At 50.3% G+C, this 15,736-nt stretch overlaps 1 protein-coding gene across 1 annotated transcript in view; it reads left to right on the forward strand.

Annotated features, from left to right (window-relative positions):
* LRP4 (LDL receptor related protein 4) overlaps positions 1-15,736 on the forward strand; it is a 45,446-nt gene that overhangs the window by 3,945 nt on the left and 25,765 nt on the right. The window contains exons 2-13 of the mRNA XM_074372033.1: positions 8,821-8,967; positions 10,163-10,279; positions 10,519-10,632; positions 10,989-11,105; positions 11,439-11,567; positions 11,804-11,923; positions 12,326-12,451; positions 13,054-13,179; positions 13,371-13,505; positions 13,884-14,009; positions 14,336-14,566; positions 15,415-15,571. Coding sequence (XP_074228134.1) covers positions 8,821-8,967; positions 10,163-10,279; positions 10,519-10,632; positions 10,989-11,105; positions 11,439-11,567; positions 11,804-11,923; positions 12,326-12,451; positions 13,054-13,179; positions 13,371-13,505; positions 13,884-14,009; positions 14,336-14,566; positions 15,415-15,571 — 1,645 coding nt within the window. The remainder of the gene's footprint in view (positions 1-8,820; positions 8,968-10,162; positions 10,280-10,518; positions 10,633-10,988; positions 11,106-11,438; positions 11,568-11,803; positions 11,924-12,325; positions 12,452-13,053; positions 13,180-13,370; positions 13,506-13,883; positions 14,010-14,335; positions 14,567-15,414; positions 15,572-15,736) is intronic.

Raw genomic sequence — 15,736 nt, forward strand, 5'->3', positions numbered from 1 at the left:
GTGACTATAGGCTGGGATAAATGTTACTTCTTTGTTAGCATGCTTCAGAAGTGGATTAGAGATGGTTCTCGCCTTTGGACTATGGGAGCCAGGCAAACAAATAATTATACTACAATGTCATGTGCTGAAATAGAGGCTTAGCCCTTCCTTCATATCAGCTAGTTTTTGGCTTTCTTTTTTAAAGGTCTTGCCCTTTCTTCCCTCCTCCTTGGAAACTTAATGAAACCTAAGCATAGTTCCCTCCTGTCCACACTTCGAAAAAGAGGTCTATTAAGCTATTCCATGAGTCTAGAGGGCCCACTCTGCCTTGGTTTTCCTGGGAGAGGGTCTGGGAGGTGGGGCTTTCCTCTGAGAGCTTCCCAGTTAAAAGCCCTGTGGTCAGGGATGCAGCCAGGCATCTTACCCAAAGGTTGCTGTGACCCGGGGTGAGAGGTGCTGCCTGAGGTCTCTTGGAGCTGGAGCCGTTTAGAATTCCAAGCTCTCCCTCCCACTGGCCTGGGAAAGTAGTCAGGCCCTAGAGCTCATAAGGTAGTAATTGCCCCAATTTGGGGGCTGGGCTGTTGTGGAGCCGCCTTCCTTCACGACTACTGTCTTCAATCAGGAATCCTGTCAGCATGCAGGGATAATTGATTTGGGTCTCAAGGTCCCCAACCCCCACTCCTGCCCCACTCCTCCACCGCCAAGTTTGACCCCGTTGTCTCTTTGTTTCTTCCACTTAAATTGGTGCCAGTGATGCGATGTTTTGGGGGGCTGCAGAAAGTTGACCGTAACCAAGAGCAGCCGTTAAAAAAAGCTGATTCTCTAGCTTTCCTGGCAGTTGTTTGACTCCATTTTCTGTTCTGCATTTCTGATTTAGCAAGAAGCAAACATCTTTGGTGCCCTTGGGCACCTCTTACATCCTTCTAAGCAAACTTCATTCTTTCACGGCACGTAGGCATTCCCATCCTAGCTCACAGCTGAGTGGATTGCCTGCAAGCTTCCCTACCGCCCTGCTCCCCTGCTCATTCAGGTTGGAATGAGGAGGGGAAGGGCGCTGCCTGCAACCCAGCTGGGGAGAGCCTTGCTGGGACTTGCTGCAAGCCCTGACAGGCCTACGGGAACTACCCCCTCACCTCTGTGCAGAGCCGGAAACAAAAGACTGGGAGCAAACCTCCCATCTGGCTGAGAGGCCGGCCGCACAAAGGTGCTGCTGCATAATTTATCACCGGAGGTTTTCTGGGACTGGGAAGCCCTTGGCTCCAGGCAGTGCCTGTTGAGAGGAGAGGACACCTCCCCCACAATCTGGGTGTAGAGCCAGGCAGGTACAGGGTAGGGTATTGAGAGAGTCACCTGATTAGCCCGTGAAATAAAGAAGCTTCGAGACTGGAAGTGCCTCCACTGATCTCTCCTCACTCCGCAGGGTGGAGAAAGTTCTCCAAAAGTTTCCTTTGTTGGCCCCAGCCTTGGGAATCCAACTGCCACCACCTTTTGGGCATGGATGAGGACAAGAGGTAGTTTCTCTGTTGGATTGACTACAGCCTTCTGGAAACCAAATATAGGTGCCAGGTTATAATATCCATAAGCCAAGCAAATATGAAAGGGGTGTTCCCTCCTCTTTCCACTCCCCTGTCACACTCACCTGGCAGTTTAAATGAGAAATTTCAACCACAAGTTCAGATAAGCAATAAAAGCTAATGGTTCAAAAATGTATCACCCCCAAATGAGAATTTCTGCCCTTCTGGGAATGATCTCTGGTGACCATTTTTGTACCACAAGCAGGGACATGTGGTCTAAAAAGTACAAATGTACTTCTGGGGCAGTTAACACTTTTTAATCTTTTGCTGTACCGCTGGCACTGTGGTGAGTGTTAATGTGTTCTATCACGTTTACTCCTCGCTGTATCCTTATGAGGTAAATTCTCTTAGATTCCTGTCCTGCAGATGGAAAACTAAGACTCGGGCCATTTGCTGTCACACAGCTAGTGAGTAACTGACCTAGGATTTGAACCCAGAGCGTAAGCTGATAACCCTCGAACCCACACTACCTTTTAGAACAGAATGGTTTAAATTGAAGCTATACCAGAAGGTCTTGGTTGGGACTATCTACATCTTATCTTACTTTGACCTCTCCTTTCTGTTTTCAGTCTTCATCTTCTCAGGGAATCCCAATACATAAAGAATTACCTTTCAGGTGCTTTTTGATGGAGGGAGGCTTAAAAAAGCTCCCAGAAGGGGAGGTGTGGTTTGTTGCTCCCTGAAGCCATGTGTTACTCTGTGCGCCTTGTGTTTTGAGATGTAGGGGGAGAGGAAAGCAGTATTTTGAGCAGCCCCTCAGAGAGCACAGCCACATTCAAGCCCTGTTGGATTTGTAAGATCTGTTGACTGAGCTCCTAGGCCGGGTAAGTAGAACCTTGAGGACCTATGTGGAGACATAGCTACATTACTGGGTTGAGAGAGAGGACACTGATGAAGATGATGGGGTTAATAAAAACAACAACAAAAATAATAGCTGCTTACTGTGTACTTTATATTTATCATTTCATTTAAACCTCCCAGTGGCCCTATGAAATAGGTACTATTATTAACCCCATTTAACAAAAAAAGAAACCAATCAATTTCTGAATTGCTCTGTAAATTAGGTTCTAAATGCTCTTTTCTTTACTTGCCTCCTAGGAATTGGTTGATGATAAATTAGGTGAGGATAAAGGATACTATGTGCTTCAGGCTCTTCCAGAGAAGGGCAGTGAAGCACGACTCTTGCCACAGGACTCTCCCCCACTTCTTCCCGTGGTCGCTCATGCCACCAGCTTAACCCATGGGAGTAGCACTGAGCTTGGCACACAGTAGGGTTTTTAGACATCTCAAGCCCTGAGCAATTAGGGCTTACTCATGGGGTGGCTAGCAGACAGTCTGGGTGAGTCAAATTATATAACAATAATAGTTAGACATTGTCATTTATTGAGAGCTTAGTATATGCCAGGCATTATGCCAAGGCGTTTTTATGAATTAACTAATTCAGTTCTCATAACAACTATGTGAGGTGGGGTCTCCCAATTTTCCAGATGAAAAACTAAGGTATAAAGAGATTAAGTAACATGCCCAGGTCAGACAGCCAGGACTTGGCTTAATTTTGTTCCCATGTTCTTGACACTATGCTCTTCTGCCTCATAACTTTGGGAGCTGACTGTTGAGAACTTCTTTTCTGTATTTAAGTGTGGCAAGAGGGGACTGAACCTGCTGGGGCCAGTAATTAGGTGTTTCATGGTGTCACTTTTGAGAGGTCCCACTAGGAAAGGACTTTATCAGATGTAAGGTAAGGCTGGCCTCTGGGGATCTAGGGACAGACATAAGGAAAGTCATGGCATGTCAGTATCACAGCCTGATAATACAGCCAGCAAAAGGAATTCTTGTTGGAGAAGGGAGTGAACTTAACCTGGATAGGACTAGGAAGCCACCTTAAAAAGGAGACTCCTGTTTTCTTTAGTATAGGTTAGGTAGGAAATAACCACTTTTATTTCTCCTGTTCTGGTCTTCTCTTTTCCTGTGACTCCAACCCTCACAAGGTTCTAAAGGAATATGTCATTCATTCATTTATTTTACAAACTTACGTTGATCATCACGACATACCAAGCATTGGACTATGCACTGTGAATAAAAACACAAAGCTCTATACCCTACAATTCCAACCACCAAGAGGCTTATGGTCTAGTAAGTGAATGATGGTCCCACAGTGGACTAAATGCTACCATAAGAGGAGATACATATGGCCTCTGGGACACAGAAAAGGGACTTTCAATTCAGCCGAGGCCTCATGGGTCCAGGTGGGGAAGCATCAGGAAACAGCCTGGCCACCTTCTACTGCCAACTGTTTGCCTTGTGTGGTATTGGTTCTGATGTTTTCTCTGTAAGCTCTGTCCTTGCAGACAGTGGCTATATTGGCCCCCCAGGTCTCTCCAAATGCCAGATATCTCTCAGGTGAAGCTAGATCGATTTCCATGTGGCTCCCTGCTGCCACCCCTTTCAGTTGTGTTAGTGTTGCTGCAAGGGCATCCCTTTCAGTGAGAGATGCTTACTGAGTAGGCCACCCAAGGAGCTGAAATCAGTGGAATAGTCCCTTGATTGGCCTGGGCATAGTTTAGGGTCATTTCAAAGAACTTATCCTCATTAAATAAGGTTTATGTCCTCACCGTTGCCGCCAGTTGATAGGAGGAGAGAAGAGAGCTTTGGCATAAGAAGAACATTCTTCACCTCTATGAGTGATGATTCCTCCCTTTCCCATTGTGATCTCTTCCACACTGAGGTAGTCATCATATCCCAACACTCACAGGACACTCTTTCAGCCTTCTCATTTCTGGTTCAGCTTGAAAAAGCTGCTCTGTAGCTGTGTATAGTCACTGTACACCTTGGGTCTCCAAGTGACTAGTATGGTCTCCCTTGAGCTGATCATTCTATGAAGTGGTGGGGAAAAGTCTCTCTTATTTGAGTGTGCATCAGTTTCACCTGGGAAGCATTATTGAAAGTCCAGGTTCTGAGATCATATTAAAAGAAGAATATTGGTCTAAGGGTCAGAATGGGGCTGCCAGGCTCTCCTTCATACCCTATGACCTTGGCCAGAGCAGGTGATCTTATGTATTAAATGAGTACTACTGTAATGATTAAATGAGAATGCAAGTGTTGGGGGAGAGGGTATAGCTAGTGGTAGAGTGCGTGCTTAGCATGCACGAGGTCCTGGGTTCAATCACCGATACCTCCATTAAAATAAATAAATAAACCTAATTACACCCCCCAAAATAATAAAAATTGATTAAATTAAATTTAAAAATGAGAATGCAAGTGTGTATGCAAAAGTAGCTTGCAAACTGTCAAGAGAAACTGCAAAATGGAATCATTTGTTGTCTGAAGCCCTGTTCTTTTCTGGACCAATACAATACGGAGGCACTGGTTCAGAGGACTAGGGCTCTATGCTGTCCCTGCTTCACCTCACCTTAGGGCAAGTGACGTTGGTCCTTAGCCTTGGCAGTAGCCAGGAGAGGACACTGCTTGAGATCCATAAATTCACTGTGTATTTGCTAATCAAGAATGCATAAAGGAGAAAGACCCAAAAGTCTCAGTATTATAAATACCCTTTTTTGATCTCAAGGTTTTGGAAATGCTCATAATAACAATACCACTTATTGCGAGGCACTCTGATGAAGTGATTAAGAGCAGAGGATCTGGGATTGACGTGCCTGGGTGTGAATGCTGGCTTCAACCCTTAGTACCTGTGTTACCCATCAATGGACTTTACCTCCATGTGTCTCAGTGTCCTCAACTGTGAAGTGTTGATAATAATAACAGTGCCACCTCCCAGGAGGGGAGGTAGTATATGAAAAGCACTTAGAAAAGTATTTGGAGGGAACCTGGTAAGTACTCAGTAAATGCTGATGTATTGTTATGAAGCTTTTGCTGTGTGCCAGCCATGTGCTCAGCACTCTGTATAGATTATTTAAATCTTTACAAAACCCTTTGCTGTAGGACTATTGTTATTCCCATTTTATGGATGAGGAAACTGAGACTCAGAGGTATTAACTAACTTGCTCAAAGTTGTAGAGTTAGTGGACTTGAACCCCAGCCTCTTTGACTTCAGAATCTATGTTCTCTCACATGTTACACTGTGTCTGGTATACCAGATGGACATTTCCTTGCTTTCCTTCTAAAGAAAACAGTGAGAAAGTGGTAAGATGGCTGAGATTTTGGTTAACCTATGAACACATTAACGTGTCTCCCAAAAGCTGGATAACTTGATGATCAAAGATAGGGAACACTTTAGGAAGAGATCTTTTCCTTGTTGAGTTGCATTAGATTGAAGGGCCCACGCCCTTTGAGGCCAAGGGAGCTTAGTGTGGCTGACACATAGCTTCCATGGCCAGCAGCACAGCTGAGTGTTCTAGCTGAATACTTTTTAAAATGAAGACCGCGTTTTGCCACCCGCAGTCATTTGTTTCCTTTCTTCACTCACCATTCTTTTAGTTAAAAAGGGTTAAAAGCTGTCCTTTATGATCACAGCCAGGACTGGAGTGAAAAGGCAGAATTCCACCTCCTCAGATCCCAGAGGGGCAGCAGTTGTCCAGAAGAGCTGGGTGTTGGAGTATAATGTGTCTATTTACTGTATGAACACCGAAGCCAAGAGTTTGCCTGCTGCTGGCTGCCTGACCTTCACATGCTGACGTTTAGATGTGGCTCTGACATGCAGGAAGTCGTGACTTTTCAGCAACTAACTTGATGTCCACCGGATGGAATGCTTTGTTCCCGAAGTCTGCAGGGGAACTCAGGACTTCTGCTATCACTCAACCAAAGGCGTGGGGTGGGGGGTGCCTAAAAAGAAATCCTGAAGGTTCCTCTTTACCTTCTGGATTCCTTTTGACTTGCATGCAGCCTTGAGATGCTGCTGGTCTTGCTCTCCCAATCCTGGTACTCAGGTTTTTTAAATCAAGGCCTTTTGGAAAAAGCCAGCCCCCAAATCCTCATGCCCCCACACTCTCATCCTGCATTTATGAAACATCTTTGGCGTGCCAAGGCATGAGATTAGCCTTTTCCACTTTTATCTCCATGTCCAATCCTTGTGGCTTTTTTACACATAAGGAAACATGCTTAGGGAACTATGGGACTTGTACAAGGTGGCCCAGCTGGTCAGTGAGACCCAGCTCTCTGCTCCAGGTCCAGTGCTTCCTCCTCTTCCCTGCTCCCCCACCTCACCTCTTACCCTGAACTCCGCATTGGTACAGCCCCACTCCCTGCTGTGTTTGCCTAGCTGTGCTTCTCAACCTCCACTGACATTTTAGGCTGATGACTTCTTTGTCATGGGTACCTGTCCTGCACATTGTAGGATATTTAGCAGCGTCCGTGGCCTTTATCCTCTAGATGACAGCAGTTCTACCAGTCACAACAAAAAATGTCATCACCCATTGCCAAATGCTCCCCCCCACCAGAGAAAAATCATGCCTCATTGAGAAGCACTCTTAGCCTTAGTCTTCCTCTTTACCACCCCGCCTCCATGCAAGGGATCAGTGTGTTGGGGAGCCCCATGGCATGGGGTCCTCTGGAATACTTAGTTGCTCTTCCATCCCAGCAAGAGTTCCCCAAATTAGTGCCTATAACAATGATGAGCCAGTCACAAGTCACAATTTCCTCAGGCTCTGGTGCCCAGGGACAGAGTGAAAAAAGCCCCCATCCCTTCTCAGTGCTCTCAGAACAGGCCCGAGAGGATGAGACTGGGGCTGGGGCATCTGGGTCATCATTGCTTCCCTGGGAAGAATCCTCTGTCCTGTACTTGCAGAGAGACCTGGAGAGACAGGTGCTTTGGGTAGGCCCTGGAGAGTAGGGCCTTCCTGTGAGCTATAGAGATGCTGCACCTCTCAGATGCAACCCTGTGGCTTCTGCAGCAAATCCTGCGTCTTTTCTAGGGCAGCTGATTCTCTTTGCACATGGAGAGGGAAGGCAAGTCCTCAGTTGATGATGGGGTGAAAGCTGTGGTCCTTCACTCCAGAAATGTACGTTTTGCAGGCAGGTAGTTTCAGGGGTTCACAGATCCCAAAGCTGGCCATCCATCCATCCATCTGCAGGTTAGGAACGCTTGCTTTAGGCTTACACTTAGCACTGGGATTGAAATAGAAACGGAGGGGTCTAGGGCTCTCCCCTTACTTTTGGTGGGAATAGCAGTACACCCTTCATTCTGGGCCCTAAGCTGACTCGAATAACGTAATGAGGTGAGGATGTACGTCAAGAGGTGAGCCAAGAGAGAAGCTAGGTCCAGTGAATAGGAAAGGAAGTGGGGTGGCAATTTGGGAACAGACTCCTTCCCTGTTCCAGCCTAGCCTGAGGGCAGGGCCCAGCTGAAGGGAGGAAAGGGAGAAGAAAGCAAGGGGGGAGATGAGCAAGGGAGAGGTGGCCCCCTTCTTTCCCAGCTGCAGCAGCCCAGCGGGTCAGATGAATGCTGGGAGGGGGGAAGAGTGACCCTGGCAGAACTCTTTGTTCCAGCTGAGGCTGGAGCAGGGGCACCGAGCCATTCACACGCCATCCCAGGGCATCCTGCTGGGCACGCTGGAGAGGGGGCACAGCAGCCGGTCATGGGACTTGGCCAGGCAGATAGCTGGATGCTCAATAGGGAAGCCCAGCTGCGTGCTGCTGAGGCTGGGGGAGGGGCTGCTTCTGTCATCCTTCCTCCAGGCTGTGGCCAGTCCCATATACAGGAAGGCCCTGACTGGTCCCACTCAGTCTGCCCTGAGGCAGCCTGGTCCCCCTCCAACCCCCCATCCCACTCCTCCTGGTCACTCTCCTTAAAAGCAAGTTCCTGCTGCTTCCTGCTCCCCTCTGTTATTTCTTATCCCTAAAGGGGCTCCAGCATTTTAATTTCACTCTTATTTCTTGCCCTCCTTGGCCAGTGTCCAAGGGCCTGGTCCTGGATAGAGGCAAAAGCAGCCATAACTCAACCTAGGTTTGAAGAGAAGAATATGGAAGCCTTTCTGCATCACCCCTCCTGTCCCCGGCTCCCTTTCCTCAAGACCACCAGCTCTCCAGGTGGCATCTTTGTCTCTGGGCCTTTGTGGGTATGTGCAAAAGAAACCCTGTCATAGAAGGTATACCTGGACTGTTTGTGAGCCCAAAGTCAGAGTGTATCTTCTATACCATTTGTGCCTTAGAGGAGGAGGAAGGCATGATTATATCATCCACGTCTCCCTACAGCATCCCTGTGGCTCCCTGGGTGGCAGTTCCCCTAGACTTAGTTCCTTTGCCTTGCCCCACTGGAATGGGCTTTGGTTGGGTGGGAGCTGAACCCTCACTGGTTCCTCTTCTGTTTGCCCAGGCCTAGCCAGCAGCCCTGAGTGTGCTTGCGGTCGAAGCCACTTCACATGTGCAGTGAGTGCCCTTGGCGAGTGTACCTGCATCCCCGCCCAGTGGCAATGTGATGGAGACAACGACTGCGGGGACCACAGCGACGAGGACGGATGTAGTAAGAACCTCCCCACGGGGGTAGTGGGAAGTGGTAGAAGAGGGACCTGGGGGTGAGGGAGCGAGGACAAATGTGATGGAGTGTTCTGTGCATCAGCTATGTCAGACTCAGACTCTTGCAAGGGTGACAGATATTGACAGATGGGTGATTTCTTCACAATACATATGGCTTCAACCTTCCTGTATTTCCTTTATTTCCATACATGTGTAGCCAGTAAAATAAACTTTGAAAAAAGTACAGAAGAAAACACCCTTGAAACTACAGGCAGTCTCTAATTAAATAGATGTCTCTGTATATATTTGAATAAGTGTATTTTCGGTGCATATTTGTACATTTTTAAAGTGCATAGTACACGTGGATGCAGAGGATGTCTGTGTTTCTTATACTGGTATTCTGTGTGATCACACCTTTTTAAATAACATAAACTTTGTAAGAAGTCTTATAGTCTTGTTAAATCTTCCTTATCGCCCAAGTATAGTAACGCAAGTATGCACCACGGGCTAGGGTGACCTGTCTTGGATATACACTAATATCACTCCTGAGCCAGTTGCCTGGGTTCAGGGGTGCAGCCTCCAACCTGCAGCACCTGCATCTGAGGGAGGCTAATTAGTCCTATGCGAATGAAGCTACAACTTGGACCTTATTAACCCTAACCCGCTTAGCTAATTGTGATGACGGTAAATGGCTCGCTTTCATGTAGCACTTCCACAGGCATTATCTTAAAGACCTCTCTGAGTCAATTATAATTATTCCCATTGTACAGTCGAAGAACCTGTGGCTCAGAGAGCGTAACTGACTTGCTCAGTATGGTAAGTAATGTGTTCTAGAACTGGCAATTGAGCCCAGATGTGTCAGTCATCATTTAATAGAGGAAAAGGGTTGGGGGGGAATACGCTAATTGCTCTTTTCATGTTTTCTTTAACTGCTTTCTTAGTGATGTTGAGTTGCTTGGGTTCTTCTGCCCTGGGAAATCCTGACCACCACTCCCTAAGAATCCTCTCGCTTCTTACCTGCTGTCTCTGCTTGGTTCTCGATCAGCCGGTTGGGGGCAGGCGCAGGAGTCCGTGCGGAAGGACTGTAATTCAGATGGGAGACACGGAACAAGTGTGAGGAAAGGATATCTGGCCCGGTTGAGCAGCCTGCTTGAGTGAGTATATCAGACTGATACTGGTTTCCCTTCTTTTCCTGGACTCAGTGCTGCCCACCTGCTCCCCTCTTGACTTTCACTGTGACAATGGCAAGTGCATCCGCCGCTCCTGGGTGTGTGATGGAGACAATGACTGTGAGGATGACTCAGATGAGCAAGACTGTCGTGAGTGCTGGCGGGGCCGGGAAGGTTCCATCAGGCTCTGTTGGGAAATGATGCCTCAGTCCTTGGGTCTTTGGCGCTTTGTCCTGTCCTTCCATCTCTCCCGGTCAGATAAGCCCCTGGAAGGCAGCCCCTCCCTTGGGTCGCCCGGGAAGCAGAGGAGCTGCTTGACTGCTCTGCTCTGTGAGGCCTTCCGCTGGGCTTCCAGGCACTGGCCCCACAGCCCTGCTCTGTGCCCACAGCCCCTCGGGAGTGTGAGGAGGACGAGTTCCCCTGCCAGAACGGCTACTGCATCCGCAGCCTGTGGCACTGTGATGGTGACAATGACTGTGGTGACAACAGCGATGAACAGTGTGGTGAGCAATGCTCCGGGGAGGCAGGCAGGGTGGCTGGTGGATGGAGTGGCCCTGTGGGGGAAGAGCAGCAGTGGCTCTCGCACTGCACAAACCATGAACTGCCAGGGGTCCGGAGCAGCTGGGGGAGAGCCGGAGGGGCAGCGCGGCCAGACCCCTCAGGAACCACAGAACAGGAGTCCGAGGCCCAGTCTCTCCAGGGCCTTGGCTTTCCTGAGGGGAGTCTGCGCCGAATCTGTGGTGTCCTGCAGGGCCTGGGTCAGACCCCCGGGGGGCAGTGAGGGTGGGAGTCAGGAAGGATTGCAGGAGGGTTGCCTGTGGGGCTCCCGCAGGATGGCTGTCCCATTGCCTCCCCACAGACACGCGCAAGTGCTCGGACAAGGAATTCCGCTGCAGTGACGGAAGCTGCATTGCTGAGCACTGGTACTGCGATGGTGACACTGACTGCAAAGATGGCTCTGATGAGGAGAGCTGTCGTGAGTTGCCCCAGAACTCAGGCTGTTGAGCTGGGATGGGGCAGAGGTCTCTGTCCCATGGGCTGAGGGCCAGGCCGAGGAGTGCATGGACAGTGGGCAAGGAGGGTGGGTTCTTAAGAAGCAGCTCCTCCTAGGCTGAGCCAAGTGGGAACAGGTTCCCCAGATGGGAAAGGAGGGCTCCCTCTGGTTCACCAGAATATGGGAGTCTATGAGGGCCATCCCAAATGAATCCTGTTTTCCTTGCCTGAGCATCTTGCCCTTTGAGGAGTCATAGCCCCTCTCCTCTGTCCAGGACTGAGTGTATGCCCCTCCCTGCCCCTGCCCTCCTTCCAGCCTCAGCAGTGCCAGCTCCCCCCTGCAACCTGGAGGAATTCCAGTGTGCCTACGGCCGCTGCATCCTCGATATCTACCACTGTGATGGCGATGATGACTGCGGAGACTGGTCAGACGAGTCTGACTGCTGTGAGTGCTCTGGCCTGCTGGGTGGAGGAGGGGAGGCCAGGCTGGGAGGAGCACCTGGGGTGGCAAGGCACAGGTGCCAGCTGGTGCAGGAGCTCAGGGGAGGAGCTTCTGGATTCCCTGGCCCCTGTTGGGCAAAGATGGAGGAGCCTGGATGCTGGGGCTGTGTCTTTCTGGTCTGCTGTGGGACACTGCGTGCATGGACTGGTTAGAGATAGAAGCCTATGTTGTTTCCCCAGCCTCCCACCAGCCCTGTCGCTCTGGGGAGTTCATGTGTGACAGCGGCCTGTGCATCAATGCAGGCTGGCGCTGTGATGGTGATGCAGACTGTGATGACCAATCTGATGAGCGCAACTGCAGTGAGTGGGGGACGGTGCCAAAGGTCTTGGCTGAAAGTAGGGGAAAACCACCACCAACGAAGCTTGAAGACAGTTAGGACAGGACCACCGTGTACAGTCGTGTAGGTTGGGCACCTCACAGAGGTGCCGTGTCCAGAGGATGCCAGTCCCACAACAGACATATGTTCTCTAATTATGTAGATTTATATATTTATCATGGCAGTTTTCCAGCAGATGGCAGTAAAGTGTCTTTAGAAAAGGACACCTTTTTCTGATTCCCACAGAAATGCCATGTTGACCAACTGTGACAATGGTGTCAAGAAGAGTGGCATGGGCTCTGGCATAAAGTACGGTTTGGGGTGGCAGGGTGGCACCTCGGGCTGCAGTGGGGCCAGCCTTATACTAGACCTTTGCTTTGCCCAGCCACCTCGATGTGCACTGCAGAACAGTTCCGCTGTCGGTCAGGCCGCTGCGTCCGCCTGTCCTGGCGCTGTGATGGCGAGGACGACTGTGCGGACAACAGCGATGAAGAGAACTGTGAGAACACAGGTAGAGTCTCCCAGGGGTACTCCAGGCCCCTTAACCCACAGTTGGGTTGGAGGCAGGGGTGAAAAGAGGCTGTTATTGCTACCTTTCCAGTTGGGCCAAGGTGATGCTTTAGTCAGAACTTGCCTGTGGTCTGGATTTTTCCTGCTCTTCTCAGTTACCAGTGTCAAAACCGGGTGTATCTGCTGACCTGCAGCCCCATGGCCTGGAACACAATATCAGGGCTGAGAGCATCAATGGCCTCTCACATTCTAGTCACACACAGCCAGTGCCTGTCGTTCTAGCCTAGTGAGCAAGGACTGCTCTCTGGCTGACAGCCCCTAGGCCCTCTCCCCTAGCTACACTGGTGCCCAACACACGGATACACTCTCTTATTCTGTCCCACACCCCTCACCATCCCGCTGTGGTGTCCACATGCAGACATTCAGCTGGCCCTGTCTGAGCTGTTTCCTGCCTTGGACCCCAACCCTCCCACCTTGAGTCCCATCTGTCTCCCGCTCACCCTAGAAAATGACAGGCTCCCATACTTTTGTTGACCCAAGCCTTGCCCTGCTGTGACCTGACTCTCCCTCTGTCCCCACCTCCCACCCTCCCTCCCTCTCTAGGAAGCCCCCAGTGTGCCTCCGACCAGTTCCTGTGTTGGAACGGGCGCTGCATTGGGCAGAGGAAGCTGTGTAATGGGGTCAACGACTGTGGGGACAACAGCGATGAAAGCCCACAACAGAACTGCCGTGAGTGTCCCCTGGGGGCACGCCCGGCCCGTGGTTTGCGGCTGAGTCCCACCCATATGCTTCAAAGAGAATCCTCCCCAGGGACTCTTGCAGCCTTGGGAGCTATTCTTCGTGGTCCAGGTGGAATGCCAAGTTGGCTGTCTGGGGGAGGATTCTGGGCTGAACTCCCGTCTCTGGCTTGGCTGGCACAGGGCCCCGGACGGGTGAGGAGAGCTGCAATGTTAACAACGGTGGCTGCACCCAGAAGTGCCAGATGGTGCGGGGGGCAGTGCAGTGTACCTGCCACACTGGCTACCGGCTCACCGAGGACGGGCGCATGTGCCAGGGTGAGCTGGGTCCTGATTAGGAGCAGGGCTAGGTAGCTGTGTTCCCCAGGGGTCAGGCATTTAATGGGCTTGACCTCATTTCAATATTACAGTAGCCCTAGGAGGTGGGGATTATTGTTCCTCCCATTTCAAAGACGGGGGAATGGAAGCTCCGAGAGGTTAGTCACTTACTGAAGGCCACAGAGCCAATGAGTAGCAAAATTGGGATTCCAGCCCAGGTCTGCATGACCTCGAAGCCCTTAACCACTTGTTATATGACCTTCCCACTGGGCCTGGACATTAGATGGGTATGTGGACAAGAAAGCAGCCAGTTGGCTTGGGGGTTGGAATGGGAGGGTGGCAGGACAGAGATCTCCTGACAGTTCTCCATCCTCACAGATGTGAATGAATGTGCTGAGGAGGGGTACTGCAGCCAGGGCTGCACCAACAGCGAGGGCGCTTTCCAGTGCTGGTGCGAAGCAGGCTACGAACTCAGGCCTGACCGGCGCAGCTGCAAGGCTCTGGGTAAGGGATGTTGGCATTTGGCTGGGTGGGCAGAGAGCTGAGCATGGAGACAGCCAGGTGCTCCAGCGCTCGGGGATTTGCTGAGAGATAGAGAGATGTTTCCGTCTCAGTAAATTGGAGCTGTGAGTTGCGTTCTGGGACCCAAGATAAACCTTGCTGGAGTCAGGTGTATACTTTGCAGGCTCCCACTCTTTTAGTACTGGTGCTGACAGCTCGGGACATGCACTAGGGGGCCAGGGGCCCCTGGGAGCTGGGGGTGCATGCTGATGGTTGCTGGAGGCAGCTCTGGAGCCCAGTGGGGGCCCCATTTCTATGCCACGTCCCAGGGCCGGAGCCTGTGCTACTGTTTGCCAATCGCATCGACATCCGGCAGGTGCTGCCGCACCGCTCCGAGTACACGCTGCTGCTCAACAACCTGGAGAATGCCATCGCCCTTGATTTCCACCACCGGCGCGAGCTCGTCTTCTGGTCAGATGTCACCCTGGACCGGATCCTCCGTGCTAACCTCAATGGCAGCAATGTGGAGGAGGTTGTGTCTACAGGGCTCGAGAGCCCAGGTAGGGATGAGGGCTCAGAGGAAGGGGTAGAGCCACACCACGTGCAAATCAATCCTAGAAGGAACAGGCCAGTGCCCACACACCCTCGGCAGCAGAACATCTTCTTATCCCAGTGAAATCTTGCATGGAACTCTAATACAGAGAACATTTGTTAGTCTATATTTTATACATTCAGATTTATAACATTTACTTCTTATTGAGCTCAGTCAATGGACTAATGAGACCATTTTGATGAATGTAACCATTTGAAATCAGAGATTTATGGATGGTAGTTACAATTCTCTATCAGCCTTGCATCCAGTTTAATTCTGAATTTTGTTTTGATGGCTTAGTATGAGGGATATTCTGATCAACCCAGATAAATACATCCAGATGTTTGCAGACTAGAAAAGCAAGAGCTCACTTTGTAATTTCAGGCCATTCTATAAGCAGGTGAAGTAGTTAGAATTTGATATTGAGCGCGTTTGACTCAAATGCTTGTGGAACTTCTGATGTGCACCTGCAGGATCCTAAGCCACAATTTGCAAACCTCTAGGCCACTGCAGTCACGGACCCTGGTGTGGGTCAGGGAGCCAGAATTTAGGAAGTGGAATATGAATGGCTGAGAGGAGGAAATGCATGACCTTGGACAGTTACTTGAATTCTCCATGCCTCAGTTTCTTTATCTTCATGGGGATTATAGTACCTTGCTCACACAGTTGTTGTGATGATTAGAGTTAGTGCATATAAAATGGTTAGAACAGTGGCTGGCCCAAGAAACTGTTTCATGTAAGAGCTGCCCTCATTACTGCGGGACAGAGGAGCCGGGGCTGAACTCCTAATGCTTTTCTATGGCCTCTTTCCACCAGGGGGCCTGGCTGTGGATTGGGTCCATGACAAACTCTACTGGACAGACTCAGGGACATCAAGAATTGAGGTGGCCAACCTGGATGGGGCCCACCGGAAGGTGCTGCTGTGGCAGAACCTGGAGAAGCCCAGGGCCATTGCCTTGCACCCCATGGAGGGGTGAGTGAGTTGTGACTCAGGCTCCCGAATTCCTCTTACAACCTCTAGGGACAGTCCCCAGACCACCCAGGCCAGACTTCATTGGGGCAGGGGCATCCTCACAGTGTGATATTAACAGCCTGGGCTCTGTACCCTGACACACCTGGATGTACGGCTCCAGTAACT

Source organism: Camelus bactrianus, chromosome 10, assembly GCF_048773025.1.
Source record: "Camelus bactrianus isolate YW-2024 breed Bactrian camel chromosome 10, ASM4877302v1, whole genome shotgun sequence".
Lineage (NCBI taxonomy): Eukaryota > Metazoa > Chordata > Mammalia > Artiodactyla > Camelidae > Camelus > Camelus bactrianus.